General features: G+C 42.5%; 1 protein-coding gene and 1 pseudogene across 2 annotated transcripts in view; one reads left to right on the forward strand and one right to left on the reverse strand.

The window, feature by feature from the left end:
- SEC13 (SEC13 homolog, nuclear pore and COPII coat complex component) overlaps positions 1 to 24,633 on the forward strand; it is a 56,905-nt gene that overhangs the window by 17,479 nt on the left and 14,793 nt on the right. For both annotated transcript variants that reach the window (XM_066245003.1, XM_066245002.1), the window contains exons 6-8: positions 5,921 to 6,054; positions 6,837 to 6,960; positions 8,277 to 8,423. In XM_066245003.1, the coding sequence (XP_066101100.1) occupies positions 5,921 to 6,054; positions 6,837 to 6,960; positions 8,277 to 8,423 (405 nt within the window). The remainder of the gene's footprint in view (positions 1 to 5,920; positions 6,055 to 6,836; positions 6,961 to 8,276; positions 8,424 to 24,633) is intronic.
- On the reverse strand, positions 9,887 to 11,556 carry LOC136314550 (glutathione S-transferase omega-1 pseudogene; annotated as a pseudogene).

A 24,633-nucleotide genomic window follows, 5' to 3' on the forward strand; every position in this document is an offset into this window, starting at 1 on the left:
AGGGAGTGGTGGAGAAGCAGATGGTCATTTCTCCTGTGACCAGGAATTGACCCCAGAACATCCACACACCAGGCAGATGCTCTACCGCTGGGCCAACCAGCCAGGGCTGAGGTGTTCTATATATATATCTGTTAAGTCCATCCGATTGAATATGTTTAAGGCCAATATTTTCATATTGATTTTCTTTAGATAATCTACCCACTGATGTATGTGGGGTATTAAAGTCTCCTGTTGCCTGACCTGTGGTGGCACAGTGGGATAAAGCGTTGACCTGGAACGCTGAGGTTGCCAGTTTGAAACCCTGGGCTTGCCTGGTCAAGGCACATATGGGAGTTGATGCTTCCTGCTCCTCTCCCCTTCTCTCTCTCTCCTCTCTAAAAATTGAATAAATAAAGCCTTTAAAAAATTATTTAAAAAAATAATAAAGTCTCCTTATATTGCTGTCTATTTCTCCCTTCGGGTTTGTTAATATTTGCTTATATATTTAGGTCTTTCTATGTTGGTGCATAAATGTTTACAAATGTTATATCCTCTTGTTGGAGTGACCCCTTTATAATTATGTAATGCTTTTCTTTGTCCCTTATTATACTCTTCATTTTAAAGTCTTATTTTGTCTAACATAAATGTAGATACCCCAACTTACTTGTTTTCCATTTGTTGGGAATATCTTTTTTCATCTTTTCACTTTTCTATGTGTCCTTATATCTGAAATTAGTCTTTGGTCAGTCTCATATAGATGGCTTTTGGTTTTTTATGCATTCAGCTACTCTATGATATCTTTTAGGGAATTCAGTCTACTTACTTTTTTTTTTAATTTAGAAATTAGCAGCCCTGGCCTGTTGACTCAGCGGTAGAGCATCAGCCCAGCGTGTGGAAGTCCTGGGTACGATTCTCAATCAGGGCACACAGGAGAAGCAATTATCTGCTTCTCCACCCCTCCCCTTTTCTATCTCTCTCTCTCTTTCTCATTCTCTCTCTCTCTTATCCTCTCCCACAGCCATGGCTTGAATGGTTTGAGCAAGTTGGCCCCAGGTGCTAAGGATGGCACCATGGTCTCACCTCAGGTACAAAAATAGCTCAGTTGCCGAGCAACAGAGCAGCAGCCCCAGATGGGCAGAGCATTGCCCAGTAGGGGGCTTGCTGAGTGGTTCCTAGTCGGGGCATGTGTGGTAGTCTGTCTCTCTGCTTCTCTGCCTCCCTCCTCTCAGTAAAAAAAAAAGAAAGGAAGGAAGAAAGGAAGAAAGGGAGGGAGGGAGTGAGGAGGGAAGGAAGAAAGAAATTAGCCCTGGCTGGATAGCTCAGTTGGTTAGAGCATCGTCTCAAAGTTCAGAGGTTGCCAGTTCAAACCCCGGTCAGGACACATACAGGAACAAATTGGTGTTCCTTTCTCTCTATTAATCTCTCTCTCTCTTCCCCCCTCCTCCCTTCATCTCTCACTAAAATCAATAAATGTTTTTAAAATTTTTATTTAAAATTAAATTTAGTGGGGTGACTTTGATCAATAAGAGTACATAGGTTTCAGGTAAACATTTCTATAGCATTTGAACTATTGATTAGTAATTATTGACAGGTATGTGCTTATTGCCATTTTGATAATTGTTTAGTGACTTTGTGGACTTTCTCTCTGTTCCTTCTTGTCTTGCTCTTAGTGGTTTGATGACTTTCTTTAGTGACATACTCATATTGTTTACTATAGGTTAGGTTTTTACTTTGTGGTTCCCATAGCTTTACATATAACAACCTATATAATGTTACATTTTAAGTTGATAACAAGTTTAAATACAGTCTAAAGCTCTACATTTTTACTCTCACCATCTTTTATGTGTTGATGTAACATTTTACATCTTTCCTTTGTGACAGAGAGAGGGACAGATAGGGACAGATAGACAGGAAGGGAGAGAGATGAGAAGCATCAGTTCTTCGTTGCAGCATCTTAGTTGTTCATTGATTGCTTTCTCATATGTGCTTTGACTGGGGGGCTACAGCAGACTGAGTGACCCCTCACTCGAGACAGCAACCTTGGGCTCAAGCTGGTGAGCCTTTCTCAAACCAGATGACCAGGCACTCAAGCTGGCGACCTCGGGGTTTTGAACCTGGGTCCTCCGTGTCCCAGTCCAATGCTCTATCCACTGCGCCACTGCCTGATCAGGCACATTTTACATCTTTTTACCTTTTGTATCTCTTAACAAATTATTGTAGTGATGGTCATTTTTATTATTTTTGTCTTTTAACCTTAATACTAACTCTATAAGTGGTTAATCTACTGCCTTTACTATACATTTATTTACCTTTACCACTGAGATTTATACTCCATGTCTTTTCTTGTTACTAATTAGCACCCTTTAGTTTAAAAAAATCCCTTTAACTTTTCTTATAAAGCCACTTTAATCATGATGAAGTCCTGTAGCTTTTGCTTGTCCTGAAATAACTCTCTCCTTCAATTTCAAATGATAAACTTTGCCAGGTAGAATATTCTTTCCCTTTTTTCTTTTCTTTTCTTTTCTTTTTTTTTTTTTTTTTTTTTTTTAGCAAGAGACAGACAAGAAGGGAGAGAGGTGAGAAGCATCAACTCATAGTTGTGGCACTTTAGTTCATTGATTGCATTCTCGTATGTACCTTGACTGGGGGTAGGGGGGACTCCAGCCAAGCCAGCAACCTCTTGCTCAAGCCAGTGACCTTGGGCTTCCAGCCAGCAACCATAGGATCAAGCTGGTGAGCCTGCACTGAAACCAGCAACCTTGGAGTTTAGAACCTGATTCCTCAATGTCCCAGGTTGACACTCTATCCACTGCACCACCACCTGGTCAGGCAGAAATCCACATTTTTTTTAATGTTGGTACTATTCACACACAAACACGCCCTGCAAAAAAAAAGACTGGAGAAGCCTGACCAGATGGTGGCACAGTGGATGGGGCGTTAGACTGGGACTCAGAGTACCCAGGTTAGAAATCTGGAGGTCGCCAGCTTGAGCTTAAGGTCGCTGGCTTGGGCAAGTGGTCCCTCAGTCTGCTGTAGCCCGTCGGTCAAGGCACATATGAGAAAGCATTCAATGAACTAAGGTGCTGCAACAAAGAATTGATGCTTCTCATCTCTCTCTTCCTGTCTGTCTGTCCCTGTCTCTCTCTCTCTCTGTGTCTCTGTCACCAAAAAACAACAACAAAAATGAGAGAATGAGCCTGACCTGTGGTGGCGCAGTGGATAAAGCGTCGATCTGGAAATGCTGAGGTCGCCGGTTCGAAACCCTGGGCTTGCCTGGTCAAGGCACATATGGGAGTTGATGCTTCCTGCTCCTCCCCCCTTCTCTCTCTCCTCTCTCTCTCTCCTTTCTAAAATGAATAAAAAATTTAAAAAATTATAAAAAAAATGAGAGAATGTGAAGAGCATTGCAAACATTTTATTAGAGATTTTAGTAGTCACATTGGCAGTATTATTCTAAGACTGAAGATAAATAATTATGTGGCACTGGGCATCTCTAACACCAGATTCTAGTCTTGAATACAGTTTCTCACTAAAGGAAACCAGAGCTTTGGAGGAAATGGCAATTCCTGGTCAGAGGCAGAAATGTACAAGATGAGCTTGGACATCTTGTCATACCAGATTGAAAAGAAAGAAAGTCAGACTTTGACATCCTAGGGTTATATCAAAGGAGACAACTTGAACAGGCTCACAGTGCCAAAGATGGATAGAGTGTCAAAAATGAGAATAATTGCAATGACTGAAACTCATCAAATATGGTTAAATCCATGAGCTCATAAATTTCAGCATCAGTCATCTTTGAGGAATGACAAAGAACGAGTTCAGAAAGAATTAAACATATTCTGCCTTTCCTATCTGATCTGTACCCCTTGGCAAACAAAGATTAATGAGGGGAACTGCTCCTATCTAGAGTATTCCATGTAATAAATGACAAAGAAATGCATAGAATTAGTGTCACCATTTTATAATGCTCAGTGAATTAAGCGAGGCATAAATTATTAACAGCCTAAGAAACTACAGGACAGCCTGCAGGTGGTGGCACAGTGGATAGAACGATGACCTAGGGCGTGAGATGCCAGGTTCAAAACTCTGAGGTCCCCAGCTTGAGCATAGGCACACCAGCTTGAATGTGGGGTCTCTGGTTTGAACATGGAATCATTAACATGACCCCATGGTCACTGGCTTGAGGAAGAGGTCACTGGCTTGGCTAGAGTCCCCCTAGTCAAGGCACCTATGAGAACAACTGAAGTGCCACAACTTGATGCTTCTCATCGCTCTCCCTTCTGCTTCTGCTCCCCCAGATAACTTGAACTCTTCAACAAAAAAATTGTAAGGAAAAAAGGATCAGAGAAGAAATCTATAAATTAGATGTGAAAAGCATCCCCCAAAAATACTTAAACAGCAAGACTAAACTTTAGTGTCAGGATGTACATTTGAATCACAAAACTAAAACAAAAAGATTAAAAGTCAGGATAATGGTTACTTACAGGGGGAGAGGGGCTGTGATTCAAGTAGGACATAATGACGGCTTCTTGGTTAAATGGCAATTTTATTTTTTTTATTTATTTATTTATTTTCACAGAGGCAGAGATAGACAGGGACAGACAGACAGGAACGGAGAGAGATGAGAAGCATCAATCATCAGTTTCTCGTTGCGCGTTGCGACTTCTTAGTTGTTCATTGATTGCTTTCTCACATGTGCCTTGACTGTGGGCCTTCAGCAGACCAAGCAACCCCCTGCTGGAGCCAGCAGCTGTGGGTCCAAGCTGGTGAGCTCTTTGCTCAAGCTGACGACCTCGGGGTCTCGAACCTGGGTCCTTCCACATCCCAGTCCGACGCTCTATCCACTGCGCCACCACCTGGTCAGGCGGCAATTTTATTTCTTGAACTGGTGTGTTGCAAGAGTGCTTTAGAGTAATTCATTAAGCCATATATTTACTATGTATGATTTTCTAAATCTGTGCCCTCCTTTCATATGTTTGGAAAATGTTCTGTTTCTTGAATTCCTAATTAGTTTAAATGCATATTGCTTAAAAATACAGGGAGTTCTCGGGTTACAACTCATTCCCGTTCCTACGACAATGATGTAACCCAAATTATGGTATGAAGTTGAAACACACCCTATCCTAAGATAGTTGTAAAATCGTAATCTAGAACATAAAAACACAAATGAGCCACAGAGAAAGGAAAAAGACATAAATGTACTGTACTCTGTACTGCATACTCTGCTGCACGCAACCAAACTAGTTCACCCACATAGTTTGTAACTACAGTGCTAATGGCCTAGGCCAAAACACTCACCTCTCAGTTTTTTTAAAGTTTTTATGGGAGTAAGCATTGTAAACTCGAAACAATGTATGTCAAGACTGTCTAACCTGAGGATCAACTATATACACACTGTTAGTAATCCTTGAAGGAGAATTATGAGTGGCTAATCCTTAGTTCATCAAAACAGCTGTCCTAGCCCTGGCCGGTTAGCTCAGTGGTAGAGCGTCGGCCTGGCATGCGGGATTCCCGGGCTCGATTCCCAGCCAGGGCACACAGGAGAAGCGCCCATCTGCTCCTCCACCCCTCCCCCTCTCCTTCCTCTCTGTCTCTCTCTTCCCCTCCCTCAGCCAATGCTCCATTGGAACAAAGATGGCCCGGGCACTGAGGATGGCTCCATGGCCTCTGCCTCAGGCGCTAGAATGGCTCTGATTGTGGCAGAGTGATGCCCTTGGTGGGTGTGCCGGGTGGATCCCGGTCGGGCGCATGCGGGAGTCTGTCTGACTGCCTTTCTGTTTCCAACTTCAGAAAAATAAAAAAAAATAAAATTAAAAAACAGCTGTCCTACTTTATACATTCCTGAGGATTAGAGAGGAAATGAGTAGCAGCCTAGGGTCCACCAAAACTGTGTTCTAATTGCAAGACAAAAGGACAAAGTCACAAGTTTCCCTCCTTACAGATTGGCTGCAATGCTGTCAGCTGGGCCCCTGCTGTTGTACCTGGAAGCCTCATAGATCAGCCTTCAGGGCAGAAGCCCAGCTACATCAAGAAATTTGCTTCAGGCGGCTGTGACAACCTCATCAAGTTGTGGAAGTAAGTGAGGTTGGTGGACTTCTCAAAGGAATGCTTCTCACCTTCTACCCTACCTACCATGAGTCAGTTACAGTTCACAAAAAAATGGGATCAGGCCCTGGCCGGTTGGCTCAGCGGTAGAGCGTCGGCCTGGCGTGCAGGGGACCCGGGTTCGATTCCCGGCCAGGGCACATAGGAGAAGCGCCCATTTGCTTCTCCACCCCCCCTCCTTCCTCTCTGTCTCTCTCTTCCCCTCCCGCAGCCAAGGCTCCATTGGAGCAAAGATGGCCCGGGCGCTGGGGATGGCTCCTTGGCCTCTGCCTCAGACGCTAGAGTGGCTCTGGTCGCCGCAGAGCGACACCCCGGAGGGGCAGAGCATCGCCCCCTGGTGGGCAGAGCGTCGCCCCTGGTGGGCGTGCCGGGTGGATCCCGGTCGGGCGCATGCGGGAGTCTGTCTGTCTCTCCCCGTTTCCAGCTTCAAAGAAAAAAAGAAAAAAAAAATGGGATCACCTTTCTTCTTTCCTCTTGCTCATAAAATATTATTTTCAATGTCAGGACATCTGGGGGGAAAAAATACTTGCATTTTGCTGAAGCACTTTTACTCTTTACCTAATTCCTAACTGCTAGAGCTGACACTGCATTATAGCTGGTGAACTGGATAAAATTCTTCAGGCTCAGCAAATGAAATCAGAAAGATGGAATAGCTTCTCAGCCCCTGTGGAGCCTACGATGTGGGAAGGGCATGAAGGTGTGGGAAGGGCATTTGGGCTGCTACCTGATTCTCCTCTGATCTCCGCTATTAGGGAGGAGGAAGATGGCCAGTGGAAGGAGGAGCAGAAGCTGGAAGCACACAGTGACTGGGTTCGAGACGTGGCCTGGGCCCCATCCATTGGTCTACCCACCAGCACCATTGCCAGCTGTTCCCAGGTAAGCTCAACCCATCCTGTGTTGTCTCTGAGTGAGCCCCATCAGCCCTCACAGTCCCCTTAGTGGAAAGCCCTTGAAAGGTAAGGGCAGGGCAACAGGAACCTTTGAAGCAGTGTAGATAGGGGAGCTCTGGAGCCAGGTCATCACGCAGTGAACCCTTGATCAGAAGCCACAAGTGGCTTGCCTCCACTGAGCCAAGAGTGAAGCAGTCTCCCCTCCTGACGTTTGTGAGTAGGGAATGGAGGTGCTCAGGTGCAATTCTGGCAAGTATTCCCAAACTAGGGCCAGAGCAATGGGGAATTCTAAGACCGTGAACTATCCACTCTTCCCAGGTAGATCACAAAAGTAAAACCAAGAACAAGCCTTTATTTTTTTTTTTATTTTTTATTTTTTGCATTTTTTCTGAAGCTGGAAACAGGGAGAGACAGTCAGACAGACTCCCGCATGCGCCTGACCGGGATCCACCCGGCACGCCCACCAGGGGCGACGCTCTGCCCACCAGGGGGCGATGCTCTGCCCATCCTGGGTGTCGCCATGTTGCGACCAGAGCCACTCTAGCGCCTGGGGCAGAGGCCAAGGAGCCATCCCCAGCGCCCGGGCCATCTTTGCTCCAATGGAGCCTTGGCTGCGGGAGGGGAAGAGAGAGACAGAGAGGAAGGCGCAGCGGAGGGGTGGAGAAGCAAATGGGCGCTTCTCCTATGTGCCCTGGCCGGGAATCGAACCCGGTCCTCCGCACGCTAGGCCGACGCTCTACCGCTGAGCCAACCGGCCAGGGCAAGAACAAGCCTTTAATTGTACACTGCCAATACTCTAAGCAAGAATTAAGCCAGGCAGCCAGGACTTTTATGTCACTTGTGCCTGTTTTATTTGGTCCTCCATCTTGACAGGTTTTTTTTTCCTCCCTTCTTATTCTCTGAGCTTGGTTTTTAGACAGCCGTACCCATTCAGTTGAGCAAGTCTAGACAGAGCCGGAGGAAGCTGAAAAAAGGAAATGACTTTGCAAACATGAGGAAAACCCCAGAGAAAATTTGAGAGTTACCAAAGCAAAGTGCATACGTGAAACCAGTATGAGGAAAGAAACCTGGGAGTTTCTTATGTGAAGAGCATTCCTAGGGAGAAGGCATAAAAGCAAGGGTATTGGGCTAGAAATTGGCCCTTAAAGCTGTGGAAACCCAGAGAGTTCTTGGGTATGTTTTGCACTGACTCCACCTCCCTATTCCTGCAAAGGTCCAATATGGCTCCAGATTGGGAGGATATTACTAGTGTTACTAGTGTAGGATCCCTGCCCCCATCTCCTGACTCTCCTGTCTTCCCAGGATGGCCGTGTGTTCATTTGGACCTGTGACGATGCCTCGAGCAATACATGGACCCCCAGACTACTGCACAAGTTCAATGATGTTGTGTGGCATGTGAGCTGGTCCATCACAGCTAACATCCTGGCTGTCTCGGGTGGAGATAATAAGGTACAGCCCATTTCCATGATCTGATCGACAGGGTTCCATTTGTCTTCACTTTGCCCGCTGGAGAGCACAGTTGAATATCCCATCTAATGGCAGGCTGTGGAGCGATTAACCACTTTTAAGTGTACAGTTCAGTAGCATTTAAGTACATTCACATGTCATGGAATCATCACCACAGTCCATCTCAAGAACTCTTTTCATCTTCCCAAACTGAAACACTGTTAAATACATAACAATGCCCCATTTTCCCTCCCCCAACCTGTGGCAACCACTATTTACTTTCTTTCTCTGGGAATTTGACTACTCTGGCTACTAAACTTCCTGTAAGTGGATTTTTACAGTATTTCTTTTTGTGACTGGCTTATTTCACTTAGCATACTGGCCTCATTCATATCATCTATGTTGTAGCATGTGTCATAGTTTCCTTCCTTTATAAGGCTAAATAATTCTTATTTGTACCACATTCTGTTTATCCATTTATCTGGTCCTTTAATTACAGTTGGCGTATGTTAGTTTCAAGTGTACAAATAGTGGTTAGACATTTACATAACTTAGAGTGATCACCCTGATATATCTAGTACCCATCTGACACCATACATAGTTATTATAGTATTATTGACTCTTTCCTGTGTTTTACTTCGTATCCATGACTATATTTGTAACTGGAAATTTGTACTACTTAATCCCTTTACCTTTTTCACCCAGCCCCCAAAACTCCCTCTTATCTGATAATCATCAGTTGTTTCTTTTTTGTTTGTTCATTTATTTTGTTCTTTAGATTATAAGTGAAACCATATGGTATTTGTCTTATTTCATTTGGCATAATACTGTCTAGATCCTATCATGTCACAAATGGCAAGATTTAACTCTTATGGCTGAGTAATATTCTGTTGTATATGTTACCAATATTTTTTATCCATTTGTCTATCGGTGGACACTTAGGTTGCTTCCATGTCTTGGTTATTACAAATAAGGCAAATCTGTGTTTTGGATTTCTTCAGATAAATACCGAGAAGTGGAATTGCTGGGTCATGTGGTAGATCTATTTTTAATTTTTTGAGGAACCTTCATACTGTTTTCCTTAGTGGCTGTAGCAATTTATAGTCACACCAACAGTGCCCAAGGGTTCTCTTACTTTTCTCCACATCCTCACCAACATCTGTTGTTGATTTATTGATGATAGCCGTCTAACAAGTGTGAAGTGATATCTCATCATGATTGCAATTTTTATTTCCCTGATGATTAATGATGTTGAACATCTTTTCACATGTCTGTTAGCTGTCTGTATGTCCTATTGGGGAAAATGCCTATTCAGCTCCTCTACCCACTTTTTAATAGGATTGTTTGGTTTTTTAGGTATTAGGTCATATGAATTCCTTATATATTTTTTTAAATAAAAGCTTGTTATTATTCGTATTAGTGAAGGAAAATATCAGACATATCTTCACTGTTGACTCCTGCCCCTATCAGTGACCACAGTCACAGGCCTACAGGCTGTTCTGCAAATACAGGTTTAAGAAACCTCGAAAGGGCTTCACATCAATGAAGAGGCTGATAATGTAGGATCTCCTCTCATGGCTGCCATCCAAAGCTTAAGCTTTGGAGTGTGGTCTATACACTCATTTAACTCCAGTGCTTTCAGCTGTCCAAACCGGGGCCAGATGAAGTAATCAATCATAGAAAGTAAATTGCCACCAAAGAAGGTTGTCTTCTTATTGGTCAGAACCTTCTCAAGCTTGCTGAATTCTTTATGAATTCCTTCTTCTAGGCCAGAGCAGTCTTATTTTTATTTCTAGTAAAGCATCCTACCAAAAGTGGTACCTTAGAAAATAACTCAAAGACCATCTTTTGGCATACTTTCTCATAGGGGTCACTTGGCAACAGCTTCTTCCCTGGATATGCTTCATGCAGGTATGCACAAGTTAGGGCAAACTTGTAGATGAGCTGGCCCTGTTTTCCAGAATCAGCACCAGACCAAAGTGGTTCTTCTCAAAAAAACCACTTAGGCTTATTTTTCAGGTTGATGTTGATGACTTCATGCCTGATTCCCTTGGCCCTCAGGACGAAGCACATCCTCTCAGTGAATGGGCAGAACCTCATGCTGTAGACGCAGATCAGGCCCTCTGGGACTGGCCCTGGGGGCGCGCTACCCTTCTCCAGGCTTTTGGCTCACCTCCCAGACAGCACGGCCCAGCACAGCGCAGGCCAAGCTCATCCCGGGTTTGCAGGCGTTCAGGCAGTAGTCATCCCTCCTCCCTTTTTTCCACCCTTCCTCCTGCAGAGGTGCAAACTGGGGGTGGGCTCCCAGCTCTGCCTCAAATTCCTTATATATACGATATTTTGGATGCTAACTCTTTATTGGATGTATCATTGGTAAATATCTTCTTCCATTTAGTAGTTTTTCTTTGTTTTGTTGATGGTTTCCTTCACTGTTCAAAAACTTTTAGTTTGATGTAGTCTTATTTTCTCTTTTGTTTCTTTTGTCCAAGAAGATGTAAAAAAAAAAAAAATGCTAGTAAGAGTGATGTCAAGGAGTTTACTGCCGGCCCTGGCCAGTTGGCTTAGTGGTAGAGCGTTGGCCCAGTATGTGGAAATCTTGGGTTTGATTCCCATTCAAGGCACTCTGGAGAAATGACTATCTACTTCTCCACTTCTTCCCTTCTCTTTCTCCTCTCTCTCTCCTCTATCTCTCTCTTCCCCTCCCACAGCCATGGCTCAAATAGTTTGAACACCTTGGCCCTGGGTGCTGAGGATGACTCCATAGCCTCACCTCAGGTACTAAAATAGCACGTTGTCGAGCAACAGAGCAGCGTCCCCAGAATAGCAGAGCATCGCCCCATAGGAGGCTTGCCGGGTGGATCCCAATTGGGGTGCATGTGGGAGTCTGTCTCTGCCTCCTCACCTCTCAATAATTAAAAAAAGAAAAAAAAAGTTTCCTGCCTGTGTTTTCAAGGAGTTTTATGGTTTCAGGTCTTAGTCTTTAATCCAGTTTGACTTTATTTTTATATATGGTGAAAGTAAGTTGGTCTCATTTTTTTAAATAATTTTAATAGGGTGACATCAATAAATCAGGGTACATATGTTCAAAGGAAACATATGCAGGTTATCTTGTCATTCAGTTATGTTGTATACCCATTACCTAAAGTCAGATTGTCCTCCGTCACCTTCTATCTAGTTTTCTTTGTGACCCTCCCCCCCCTTTCCCTCCCCCCCCCCCAACCACCATACTCTTGTCCATGTCTCTTAGTCTCGTTTTTATGTCCCACCTATGTATGGAATCATGCAGTTCCTGTTTTTTTCTGATTTATTTATTTCACTCCGTATAATGTTATCAAGATCCAACCATTTTGTTGTAAATGATCCAATGTCATCATTTCTTATGGCTGAGTAGTATTCCATAGTGTATATGTGCCACATCTTCTTTAACTAGTCATCTATTGAAGGGATTTTTCATTGTTTCCATGTCTTGGCCACTGTGAACAATGCTGCAATGAACATGGGGCTGCATGTTTCTTTACGTATCAATGTTTCTGAGTTTTTGGGGTATATACCCAGTAGAGGGATTGCTGGGTCATAAGGTAGTTCTATTTTCAGTTTTTTGAGGAACCACCATACTTTCTTCCATAATGGTTGTACTACTTTACAGTCCCACCAACAGTGAATGAGGGTTCCTTTTTCTCCACAGCCTCTCCAACCTGTGTTGTTAATAAAAAATAGCTAATCTAATAGGTGTGAGGTGGTATCTCATTGTAGTTTGGGTTTTTTTTCCAGAGACAGAGAGAGAGTCAGAGAGAGGGATAGACAGGGACAGACAGACAGCAACGGAGAGATGAGAAGCATCAATCATTAGTTTTTCGTTGTGCATTGCAACACCTTAGTTGTTCATTGATTGCTTTCTCATATGTGCCTTGACCGCGGGCCTTCAGCAGACCAAGTAACCCCTTGCTCGAGCCAGCGACCTTGGGTTCAAGCTGGTAGGCTTTTGCTCAAACCAGATGAGCCCACGCTAAGCTGGGGACCTTGAGGTCTTGAACCTGGGTCCTCTGCATCCCAGTCTGACGCTCTATCCACTGCGCCACTGCCTGGTCAGGCTCATTGTAGTTTTGATTTGCATTTCTCTAATAAACTAATGAAAATGAGCATCTTTTCATATATCTGTTGGCCATTTGTATTTCTTCCTGGGAGAAGTGTCTGTTCATGTCCTCTTCCCATTTTTTTATTGGGTTGTTTGTTTGTTGTTGAGTTTTATGAGTTCTTTGTATATTTTGGATATTAGGCCCTTATCTGAGCTGTTGTTTGAAAATATCATTTCCCATTTAGTTGGCTGTCTGTTTATTTTCTTGTCAGTTTCTCTTGTTGAGCAAAAACTTCTTAGTCTGATGTAGTCCCATTCATTTATCTTTGCCTTCACTTCTCTTGCCTTTGGAGTCAAATTCATAAAATGCTCTTTAAAACCAAGGTCCATGAGTTTAGTACCTCTGTCTTCTTCTACATCCTTTATTGTTTCAGGTCTTATATTTAGGTCTTTGATTCATTTTGAATTAATCTTAGTAAAGGGGACAAACTGTAGATGAGTTTCATTCTTTTGCCATGTGGCTTTCCAGTTTTCCCAGCACCATTTGTTGAAGAGGCTTTCTTTTCTCCATTGTGTGTTCTTGGCCCCTTTATCGAAAATTATTTGACCATATATATGTGGTTTTATTTCTGGACTTTCTATTCTGTTCCATTGGTTTGAGTGTCTATTTTTCTGCCAATACCATGCTGTTTTGATTGTCGTGGCTCTATAATATAGTTTGAAGTCGGGTATTGTAATGCCCCCAGCTTCATTCTTTTTCCTTAGGATTGCTTTGGCTATTCGGGGGTTTTAATAGTTCCATATAAATCTGATGATTTTTGGTTCCATTTCTTTAAAAAATGTCATTGGAATTTTGATGGGAATTGCATTAAATTTGTATATTGCTTTGGGTAATATGGCCATTTTGATTATATTTATTCTTCCTATCCAAGAACAAGGAATATTTTTCCATCTCATTGTATCTTTTTTGATTTCCCTTAATGCTTTGTAGTTTTCTTATATAGGTCCTTTACATTCTTTGTTATGTTTATTCCTAGGTATTTTATTTTCTTTGTTGCAATCGTGAAAGGAATTATTTTTTTGAGTTCGGTTTCTAATGTTTCATTGTTGGCATATAGAAGGGCTATGGACTTTTGTATATTAATTTTGTATCCTGCGACCTTACTGTATTGGTTTATTGTTTCTAGTAATCTTTTTGTGGAGTCTTTGGGGTTTTCGATGTATAGGATCATATCACCTGCAAAAAGTGATACCTTTACTTCTTCTTTTCCAATATGGATGCCTTTTATTTCTTTATCTTGTCTGATTGCTCTGGCTTGAACTTCCAGCACCACGTTAAATAAGAGTGGAGAGAGTAGAAAACCCTGTCTTGTTCCTGATTTAAGGGGGAAAGTCCTCAATTTTATACCATTTAATATGATGTTACCTGATGGTTTATCATATATGGCCTTTATCATGTTGAGATATTTTCCTTCTATACCCATTTTGTTAAGTGTCTTAAACATAAAGTTGTGTTGTATTTTATCAAATGCCTTTTCTGCATCTATTAATAAGATCATGTGGTTTTTGTTCTTTGTTTTGTTGATATGGTGTATTATGTTAACTGTTTTACGTATGTTGAACCATCCTTGAGATTCTGGGATGAATCCCACTTGATCATGATGTATTATTTTTTTAATATGCGGTTGTATTCAATTTGCTAGTATTCTGTATTCATTAGAGATATTGGTCTGTAGTTTTCTTTTTTTGTGCTGTCCTTGCCAGATTTCGGTATGAGGGTTATGTTGGCCTTATAAAATGTGTTTGGAAGTATTGCTTATTCTTCAATTTTTTGGAAGACATTGAGTAAAATAGGAACCAAGTCTTCTTTGAATGTTTGATAGAATTCACTAGTATAACCGTCTGGGCCTGGACTTTTATTTTTGGGGAGGTTTTTATAGTGTTTTCTATTTCCTCCCTGCTAATTGGTCTGTTTAGGCTTTCTGCTTCTTCATGACTCAGTCTAGGAAGGTTGTATTGTTCTAGGAATTTATCCATTTCTTCTAGATTGTTGAATTTGGTGGTATATAGTTTTTCGTAGTATTCTACAATAATTCTTTGTATATCTATGATGTCCGTGGTGATTTCTCCTCTTTCACTTTGGATTTTGTTTATATGAGTCCTTTCTCTTTTTTCCTTGGTGAGTTTTGCCAAGGGTTTGTCAATTTTGTTGATCTTTTCAAAGAACCAGCTCCTTGTTTTATTAATTTTTTTCTATAGTTTTTCTGTTCTTTATTTCATTTATTTCTGCTCTGAATTTTTTTTCTTTTTTTTTTGTATTTCTCTGAAGCTGGAAATGGGGAGAGACAGTCAGACAGACTCCCGCATGCGCCCGACTGGGATCTACTCGGCACGCCCACCAGGGGCAAGCTCTGCTCACCAGGGGGCGATGCTCTGCCCCTCCGGGGCATTGCTCTGTTGCGACCAGAGCCACTCTAGTGCCTGGGGCAGAGGCCAAGGAGCCATCCCCAGCACCCGGGCCATCTTTGCTCCAGTGGAGCCTCGGCTGCGGGAGGGGAAGAGAGAGACAGAGAGGAAGGAGAGGGGGAGGGGTGGAGAAGCAGATGGGCGCTTCTCCTGTGTGCCCTGGCCGGGAATCGAACCTGAGACTTCTGCATGCCAGGTCGATGCTCTACCACTGAGCCAACCGGCCAGGGCTCTGCTCTGAATTTTATTTATTTTATTTCCTTTCTTCGGCTGATTTTGGGTTGTCTTTGTTCTTCTTTTTCTAGTTCCTTAAGGTGTGAAGTTAGGTGGTTTACTTGGGCTCTCTCTTGTTTGTTCATATAGGTCTGAAGTGATATGAATTTCCCTCTTATTACTGCTTTTGCTGCATCCCAGAGATTCTCATATGTCGTATTGTCATTTTCATTTGTCTGTATATATCTTTTGATCTCTGCGTCTATTTCTTCTTTGATCCATTCATTTTTTAAAAGTATGTTGTTTAGTTTTCATATTTTTGTGCTTTTTTTTCCCTCTTTTTTCAGTTGAATTCTAGTTTCAAGGCTTTATGATCAGAAAATATGCTTGGTACAATTTCTATTTTTCTGAATTTGCTGATGTTATTTTTGTGGCCCAACATATGGTCAATTCTTTAGAATGTTCCATGTACACTAGAGAAAAATGTATACTCTGTCACTTTGGGATGAAATGTCCTGTAGATGTCTATCATATCCGGGTGCTCTAGTGTTTCATTTAAGGCCAATATATCTTTTTTTTTTTTTTTTTTTTTTCAAGGCCAATATATCTTCATTGATTTTCTGTTTGGATGAACGATCTAGAGCCGTCAGTGATGTATGGAGGTCTCCAAGTATGATTGTATTATTGTCAGTTTTTGTTTTTAGGTCAATAAGTAGCTATCTTATATATTTTGGTGCTCCTTGGTTTGATGCATATATATCAAGAATTGTTATGTCTTCTTGATTCAGTATCCCCTTAATCATTATGAAATGACCATTTTTGTCTCTGAGTACTTTTTCTGTCTTGTAGACAGCATTATTAGATATGAGTATTGCTACACCTGCTTTTTTTTTATGTTATTTGCTTGGAGTATTATTTTCCAGCCTTTCACTTTGAATTTGTTTTTATCCCTGTTGCTTAGATGTGTTTCTTGTAAGCAGCATACAGTTGGATTTTCTTTTTTAATCCATTCTGCTACTCTGTGTCTTTTTATTGGTGAGTTTAATCCATTTATATTTAGTGTAATTATTGACACTTGTGGGTTCCCTATTGCCATTTTATAAATTGCTTTCTGATAGTTTTGTATCTTGTTTGATTCTTCTCTTTTGTTTTTCTATCATTTGTTTTTGTTTGGTTGTATTCCATACTTCTTTACTCTGTTGCTACCTTTATGTTCTTCTGTGGTGGTTTTTTCAAGGGTGGTTACCATTAAGTAATGAAAAGGGTACCTACCATGTTGATTGTAGTACACTATCTTATGAATGCTTCTGCACTCCATCGTCCGTTGCTACTATTAATCTCTGTCCTCCCCCCCCCCTTTTTTTTTTTGTTTTTGTTTTTGTTGTCACAGTTTAAATTTGGTTTTATTGTGTTCTTGGTGGAGCTTTTACTTGTGGTTTTGTTTTGTTTTGTTCTTTGTATCTGGTTGGAAAACCCCCTTTAGTATTTCCTGGAGTGGGGGTTTTCTAATGATAAATTCCCTCATCTTTTCTGTATCTGTGAATGTTTTTATTTCTCCTTCGTATTTGAAGGATAGCTTTGATGGGTATAGTATTCTTGGCTGAAAGTTCCTCTCTTTCAGGACTTTAAATATTGGGGTCCACTCTCTTCTAGCTTGTAGAGTTTCTGCTGAGATCTCTGATAATAATCTAATAGGCCTTCCTTTATATGTTGTATTCTTCTTTTCCCTGGCTGCCTTGAGAATTTTTTCTTTGTTGTTGGTTTGTGCCAATTTCATTATGATGTGCCTTGGAGTAGGTTTGTTGGGGTTAAGAAAACTCGGTGTTCTGTTTGCTTCTTGAATTTGAGGCTTTAGTTCTTTCCACAGGCTTGGGAAGTTCTCTATTATTTGAATATGTTCTCCGTTCCATTTTCTCTCTCTTCTCCCTCTGATATACCTATTATTCTTATGTTAGTCTTTTTGATGGAGTCAGACAGTTCCTGTAGGGCTTTTCTTTTTTTTTAATTTTTGAGTCTCTCTCTTTTTCTCTCTGATGTGCCTCAAGTTGCTTGTCTTCTATGTCACTAATCCTACCTTCTGTCTGGCCTATTCTATTAGCTAAGCTTGTTACCTTGTTTTTCAGTTCATGAATTGAGTTTTTCATCTCTGTTTGATTTGTTTTTATAGTTTCAATTTCCTTGGTAATATATTCTTTGTGTTCATTGAGTTTTCTGAGTTCCCTAAATTGTCTTTCTGTGTTTTCTTGTATATCTCTGAGTATTTTTAGGATTTCTATTTTAAATTCTCTGTCATTTAGCTCCAAGGTTTCCAATATATTAAATTTTTTCTCCATAGACTTTTCCTCATCTATCTGTGCTACACCTCTGTCTTTTGTATCCATGATATTCGATTTCCTTTTCCATAATGGCATCTGAGGGTGGTTTTGTTGATAGCACTAATGAGAATTAATAAAGAATAAAAAGTGAAAAAAAAGAAAAGAAAAAAAAAAGTGACCCGGCCGGTTGGCTCAGCGGTAGAGCGTCGGCCTGGCGTGCGGGGGACCCGAGTTCGATTCCTGGCCAGGGCACATAGGAGAAGCGCCCATTTGCTTCTCCACCCCCCCTCCTTCCTCTCTGTCTCTCTCTTCCCCTCCCGCAGCCAAGGCTCCATTGGAGCAAAGATGGCCCAGGTGCTGGGGATGGCTCCTTGGCCTCTGCCCCAGGCGCTAGAGTGGCTCTGGTCTCGGCAGAGCGACGCCCCGGAGGGGCAGAGCATCGCCTCCTGGTGGGCAGAGTGTCGCCCCTGGTGGGCATGCCGGGTGGATCCCGGTTGGGCGCATGCAGGAGTCTGTCTGACTGTCTCTCCCCATTTCCAGCTTCAGAAAAATACAAAAAAAGAAAAAGAAAAAAATGGAAAGAAGAAAAAGAAAATTTATTGTTTCCCTCTTTTTTTCTTCTCCTCTCCCCTTCTCGAGAAAATTTTGTGATGAACTATGAATTATATTGTGCTAAATGGAACAAAAACTACCTATAATGGAGGGCCTGAGTTGGGGAGAAGTGATAAAGGGGCAAAAAAGGAGATAGGGACCCACAAAATGCAAAAAAGGAAAAAATTTGTGTCAAGAATAAAATGATTTGCTTGTAAGTGATGGTCGACTAAGAGATATAATGAGAGGGATAAGAGGGAAACAGGAAAAAGGGGGAAAAATTACTATTGTATTAAGTGGAGCAAAAACTAGGTAGAATAAAGAGCCAGGGTTGGAGGGAATGCTAATGAGTTAAAAAGCGAGTCAAAAGCACCCAAAGTGCCACAAAGAAAAAAAATCTGAATCCCAAATAAAATAAATTTTTTTAACTTTTTTTTTTACATTTTTTTATTTATTCACTTTAGAGAGGAGAGAAGGGGGGAGAGAGAGAGAGAGAGAGAAGGGGGAGGAGCAGGAAGCATCAACTCCCATATATGCCTTGACCAGGCAAGCCAGGGTTTTGAACCAGCAACCTCAGTGTTTCCAGGTTGACGCTTTATCAACCTCAGTGTTTCCAGGTTGACGCTTTATCCACTGCGCCACCACAGGTCAGGCACCAAATAAAATAATTTGTTCGTGATTGAAGATTGAATGAGAGGAAAAGTAAAGGAGAAAAGAGAAACTAATAGGGAGAAAAAAGAAAAAGGGAAAAAGGAAAAGAAGAAAAAAGAGAGAGTGAGTTAAAGGTTTTGGAGTGTAACCCTCATAGAGAGAAAGGAGGAAGAAAAGAAAGAAAATGGGAGATGTAACACTTATGGATAGTGTAGTTCAAGAAGGGGAAAGAATAAGACGGGCAGAGAATAAATGGACCAAGGTGGAAGAGAAAAAAATAATAATAAAGACAAGAAGGTGAAAGGAAAAAAAATGGAAAAAGTTATAAAGTCTGTGGATTTTTCTTGATTTAGAGAGATTATCTTCTTGCTTTTTCTTTCCTCTCCCTCTTCCTGGTTGGTGACTCTGTACCCCAGGCTCTGACCCTGTGGCATACTTAGGTAGATATTTGCAGTTGATAAGTCTCTACGGCGATGTCATATATTAAGCTTCAGTCTCGCAGTCGAGGCTTGTTAGCATTTGCAGGCTCCGACAATGAGAGAGTCCATTTTCCCGGAGCCTCTCTCCTAGTCCCTCCTTCCTGAATTAGCAGCCTGATGATCAGGCTATGGGGTTGCCGCTGCCTCTGCCTAGAGAGTAAGAGGCTCAAAGAGCTGGCAAATCCCCACTCTCTCCACTCAGCACAGGGCTCTGGGTAAGGCTCTCTCAGTCAGAGCCACCAGCGTAATCAGGCGGGTCTGGGAGCCAGTTGCTCTCAAGGTGCCTTTCTATGCACCTCCAGGTGTGTCCAGTATGCCTCAGCACTCTGTGGAACCACTCTCCCCAGGCTTTTTGTACTTTGTAACCTGTTTTGACTGGGAAGAAGATGCCCTAGTCGCTGCCTGCAGAACAGGAGGTCTTAAAAGCTGCCAAGCCCCTCTTTTTAATGTATAGCCCTGAGTATGAAAGCTCTGCCAATCAGAAGTTGCCCCCACCCCTATGTGCATAGCAAGAGGCACTCAAACATGTCACGCCTCTTGTCAGAGCCGCGTAGGTCAGTTGGGAGGTGAGCAGACTGTGGGTTAAGCTAATTCCAGCAATTGGATCCGCAGATCTTCTTCAGAGACAGACTGCAAGTTGTTTGCACGCCCCTCTGCCTAACGCTTTCATATTTTTTCTTCCCGGGGATGTTAGCTTGAATGGCTGGGTGAGGCGCCTCACCTGCCCAGAGAAGTTTGGGCGTAGGGAAGTTCGTTTTCACGCACTCCCCGTGCGCCGCTGTTCAGGGTGCAGGGACCACACCTAGACTCTGGTCATAGACCACGCAAAGGCCTCTGACCCTGCCCCTCTGTCCAGAAACATGGGCGCCCACGCCCGGGAGGAACCTCTCGCACACTATTCACGCTTGCCAACCAGGATATTGGGGCTAATGGCGGCTTCTGCTCGCCCGTCTTTGCCAGGGTCCTGCGCTGCCGTTAGCTCGCGTTGGCTGAGTCACTGCAGACACGCTCTTTCCTGGGCTTGGATGTCTGTGCTGCAGCCTGGCTCCCTCCACACCCTTAACCCTCACTCTCTCTCAGTTCCAAGTGAAAGCAGCCCTTGCTCAGGTTAATGAGGAAGGTGGAGTGTTCATTTCTCTGTCTTATTTCCTACAGTGTTGATTATATATTAAGTCAGTTTTTTGCTCGATCATACCTTTGTTTTCAGTGTATGGGACTTCCACATGCTCCAAGGATAGATTTTTCTGTCTGGTTGAAGAACTTGTTGAAATTTGGGGGAGATTTATCGGTAGCGCTCCTCATGGCGCCATTTCTCTTAGGCTTTTGGTCTCATTTTAATTCTAAATGATAGCCTTGCTGAGTACAGTAATCTTGGTTGTAGGTCTTTGCCTTTCACCACTTTGAATATTTGGTGCCAGTCCCTCTGGCCTGTGGAGCTCCCATGTACATAACTACTTTTTTCTTGCTACTTTAAGATTCTTTGTCTTTAACCTTTGGCATTTTAATTATGTCTTGGTATGGCCCTTATTTGGGACTCTGTGCTTCTTGGACTCACATGTCTGTTTCCTTTACCAGGTTAGGAAAGTTTTCATTCATTTCTTCAAATAGGTTTTCTGTCCGTTGCTGTCTCTCTTCTCCTTCTGGTACTTCTATGATCTGATTGTTAGTGTGCTTGATGGTGTCCCGGAGGTCCTTTAAAACCACAGTGTGAGCTAAGGACAGCCACTACTTGTGCCAGGCATGTGATCACTTAGTTGAAGCTATATTCCAAGCCACAACAAGCAAGTGGAGACTAGTCACCGCTTGTGCCAGGCTTGGGGCTGCTTAGCAAGAGATAAAATGGACGCTGCTCGTTTGAGGTTTGCGGACCTTTAAGAGATTTGGGGAAAGTCTGCAGCTTGAGCCAGGGCAGGCCCTTGTGTAGAAAAGCCACTGGAAGAGTTTTGGGCCCAGCACTCTAGTTGGGTGGGACAGGGTCTCAGAGAATCACCAGTGTTGGCTGAACAGTATTAGGTTAATGGAGACCTCAGATGTGGTCCGAGGTCTGCCTGCTCTATCAAAGGAGTGCTCAACAAAGGAGTTCTCTGTCCCCGGAGAAAGCTGCCCTTATCCTTGCTTCTCAAGCCCTTGCCTGGAAGCTAGTCAATTTATTTTCTCCCCGTATGACCCTGGTGCTTTTCCAGCTGTAGCCTCTGCACTGGAGCCCACAGGGAGCGAGTCTGTGAGCCAGCGAGTCCATTGCTAGGCCCCTCAAGAGGATGCCTAGGTCTCCAGCAGACCTCTGCCTCAGACACAATCCACACTCATTTCACAGGCGTTGTGGCACTCCTCTTCCTTCCACCGAGTTCCCTGCCTGGGGAGCCCAGGGTGATGCTGGAACCTCTCACTCCACAGGCAGGCCTCTGAAGCCAAGACACCCCTCCTGATTCTTAATCACCACACCATGAGTGTGAGACCTGCCCTTTCCGTGTCTTCACCCTCCTACCCGTTACAGACATTCTGTTTAGCTAGACTTCAGTTCTCAGTGATGGTTGTTCTGTAATTGAGTTGTAATTCTGATGTGGTTGGAGGAGGAGGTGAGCACTGCGTTTACCTACTCCACCATCTTGACTGGAAGTCTTATCCATGTATATGTTGATGGACACGGGTCCTTCCAGCTTGTGGCTATTGTAAATAATTCTGCTATGCATATGAATGTACAAATAATCTCTCTTCAAGACCCATTGCAGTCAGTGTTTATCCACCTTGTCCCTTTCAGGTAAGTGGTCCCTGAAAGATCTAGCAGGCCCCATCTCAAAGCCATAGAATTTTGAAATGGTAATGACCCCCCAAAGGACAACCAGTCCAACCCTCTTTTATTTCTAATGAATGCTCGAGTTAGGACTAGAACCCAGGTTCAGTGGCACCCAGGACAGGCCAGAGCTCAGGCAGCTCTAAAGGCAGGAAGGAAGTGCCTGGTTCTACATTCCATGTTTAGGTGTCTGCTGTCACTATACCTTAATGCAGTGGTTCTCAAACTTTTTGAAGTTGGGGCACATTTAAAATCCTACTAATAATTGTAGGAACATGATATATACAAATTTCTGAGAAATACGTTGTAATAATTAAGTCAAATATTAAAGAAAAAATATATAAAGTGCAAGCATGCTTTTATGGTAATTAAACAAATGACAAAATTAAATTTATTCTGACATTAAAAAACATTTTTATGTTACATTTTTTATGTTTTTTAGAATTTGTAAAAAAGAGGGGTTAAAAAAACGACAAAAAAAGTTGTCTTTTTATATATATAGATACATTCTCTAAGATTTAGTAAATTTGGCAGGTCCCGGCGCAAATGTGTTAAGTTTTTTCATTCTTGTGTTTATGAGAAACATGAGCCTGCTTTGTCCCAGCGATTTTTTCAGTGTTTGGGGATATATTTGAAAGGCAAATTCATTTCCTCATCAATACATTGAAGAATTCCTCTCTTTTTACCCTTGTGTTGAGTGCAGAAAACCCCCACCATACACATATCATCATAACTTTACACCAAGCAAAGGATAGAAGAAACTTGCCTCCAGTCTTTCTGGGGAACATCGGTGTAGTGTAAATAATCCAGTACCACAGCTTAACAGCCTTTTGCGACCTAATCAGGCAAGTGAGGTGGGGGTTGGGCAGACTGTCAGCTTACAGCCAATTCCCCACAACTCTGTCCCCCAAAAATCTAAACTCCAAAAACCCTGTTGGTTTTTTGGTCCCCAAAAGGCACATATTTCTCTGGAATACCATAGGGCGCACCTAGAAATCTTCTAGGGCGCACACTTTGAGAACCACTGCCTTAATGCTTCTCTTCTGTGTAAGCCTGTTGTCTATGAAAACCTCAACTGTTTCCTGTCTTCATAGCACTCCTTCACTAGACTTAGTATGTTTTCAGTCCATAGCATTCTGCACAGTGCATATTTAGTAAGTAAAGTCTGTCCCTAAAAGCAGTAGTTCTTAAATTATTTTTAAATCAAACTATTGTTTGCCTAGCATTAGGTAGTTTTTATTAGGTTATGATTTTTTAATGCAGTCTCCTAATTTTCACTATCCAGGGTAAACCTTTTCAGCTCTTACCTTTCTTCCACTGTTTACTTAATGTTGAGAAAACCTACTTACTGATCTGCTTTCTTTCTCTACCACAGTTTTCAAATGTTAACATCACTAAACTTCTTAATACACAGATTGCCAACCCCACTCCTAGAGCTTCTGAATCAGTGGGGTCTGAGCTATGACCCAAGAATTTTCAGTTTAAGCAAACTCCCAGATGATGCAGATGTGCTGGTCTAGGAACCATGCTTTAAGAATCACTGCTCTTGCCTGACCAGGTGGTGGCGCAGTGGATAGAGCGTCGGACTGGGATGCGGAAGGACCCAGGTTCGAGACCCCGAGGTCGCCAGCTTGAGCGCCGACTCATCTGGCTTGAGCAAAGAGCTCACCAGCTTGGACCCAAGGTCGCTGGCTCCAGCAGGGGGTTACTCGGTCTGCTGAAGGCCCACGGTCAAGGCACATGTGAGAAAGCAATCAATGAACAACTAAGAAGTCGCAACGCACAACGAGAAACTGATGATTGATGCTTCTCATCTCTCTCCATTCCTGTCTGTCTGTCCCTGTCTATCTCTGCCTCTGTAAAAAAAAAAAAAAAAAAAAAAAAGAATCACTGCTCTTCAGGGGAGGGGGGATGCATTCGGGGCAACAATAGAATCTATATAAACATACTAAATTAAAATCAATTAAAAAAAAAAAAGAATCACTGCTCTTGCCCTGGCCAGTAGGCTGAGTGGATAGAGCATCAGCCTGGAGTGTGGAAATCTCAGGTTCGACCCCTAGTCAAGGCACACATGAGGAGCAACTGTCTGCTTCTCTTCCCCTTCCTCTCCCTCTTCTCTCTCTCTTCCTCTCCACTGGCTTGATTGGTCCGAATGTCAGCCTCAGGTGCTGAGGATAGCTTGGTTGATTTGAGCATTGGCCCCAGACAGGGGTTGCTGGGCGGATCCTGGTTGGGACACATGCGGGAGTCTGCCTCACTATCTCCTCTCCTCTCACTTAAAAAAAAAAAATCACTGCTCTTCATTGTCCTGAAGCACAGAGGTTGCTAGTTTGATTCCCCAGTCAGGGCATGTACAGGAACAGATCTATGTTCTGTCTTTCCCTTCTTCTCTTACTAAAATCAATTAAGTAAATTTTTTTTTTAATCACTGTACTTGACCACCCCATATCCTCTCACTGAAGCTATGTCAACGTGGTTAAAATAGTGTCTGTGTTTACATTATTATTACTATTTAATTCTAATACTGTATATAATTCTAATGATAGTACATTATTCACAAAATGTAAGATTTCCTTTTTTATGGCCAGGTAGTAGTCCATTTTGTAAAGGTACCAATGCTTTTTTTTTTTTT

The sequence above is a fragment of the Saccopteryx bilineata genome, chromosome 10 (genome assembly GCF_036850765.1).
Source record: "Saccopteryx bilineata isolate mSacBil1 chromosome 10, mSacBil1_pri_phased_curated, whole genome shotgun sequence".
Taxonomy (NCBI): domain Eukaryota; kingdom Metazoa; phylum Chordata; class Mammalia; order Chiroptera; family Emballonuridae; genus Saccopteryx; species Saccopteryx bilineata.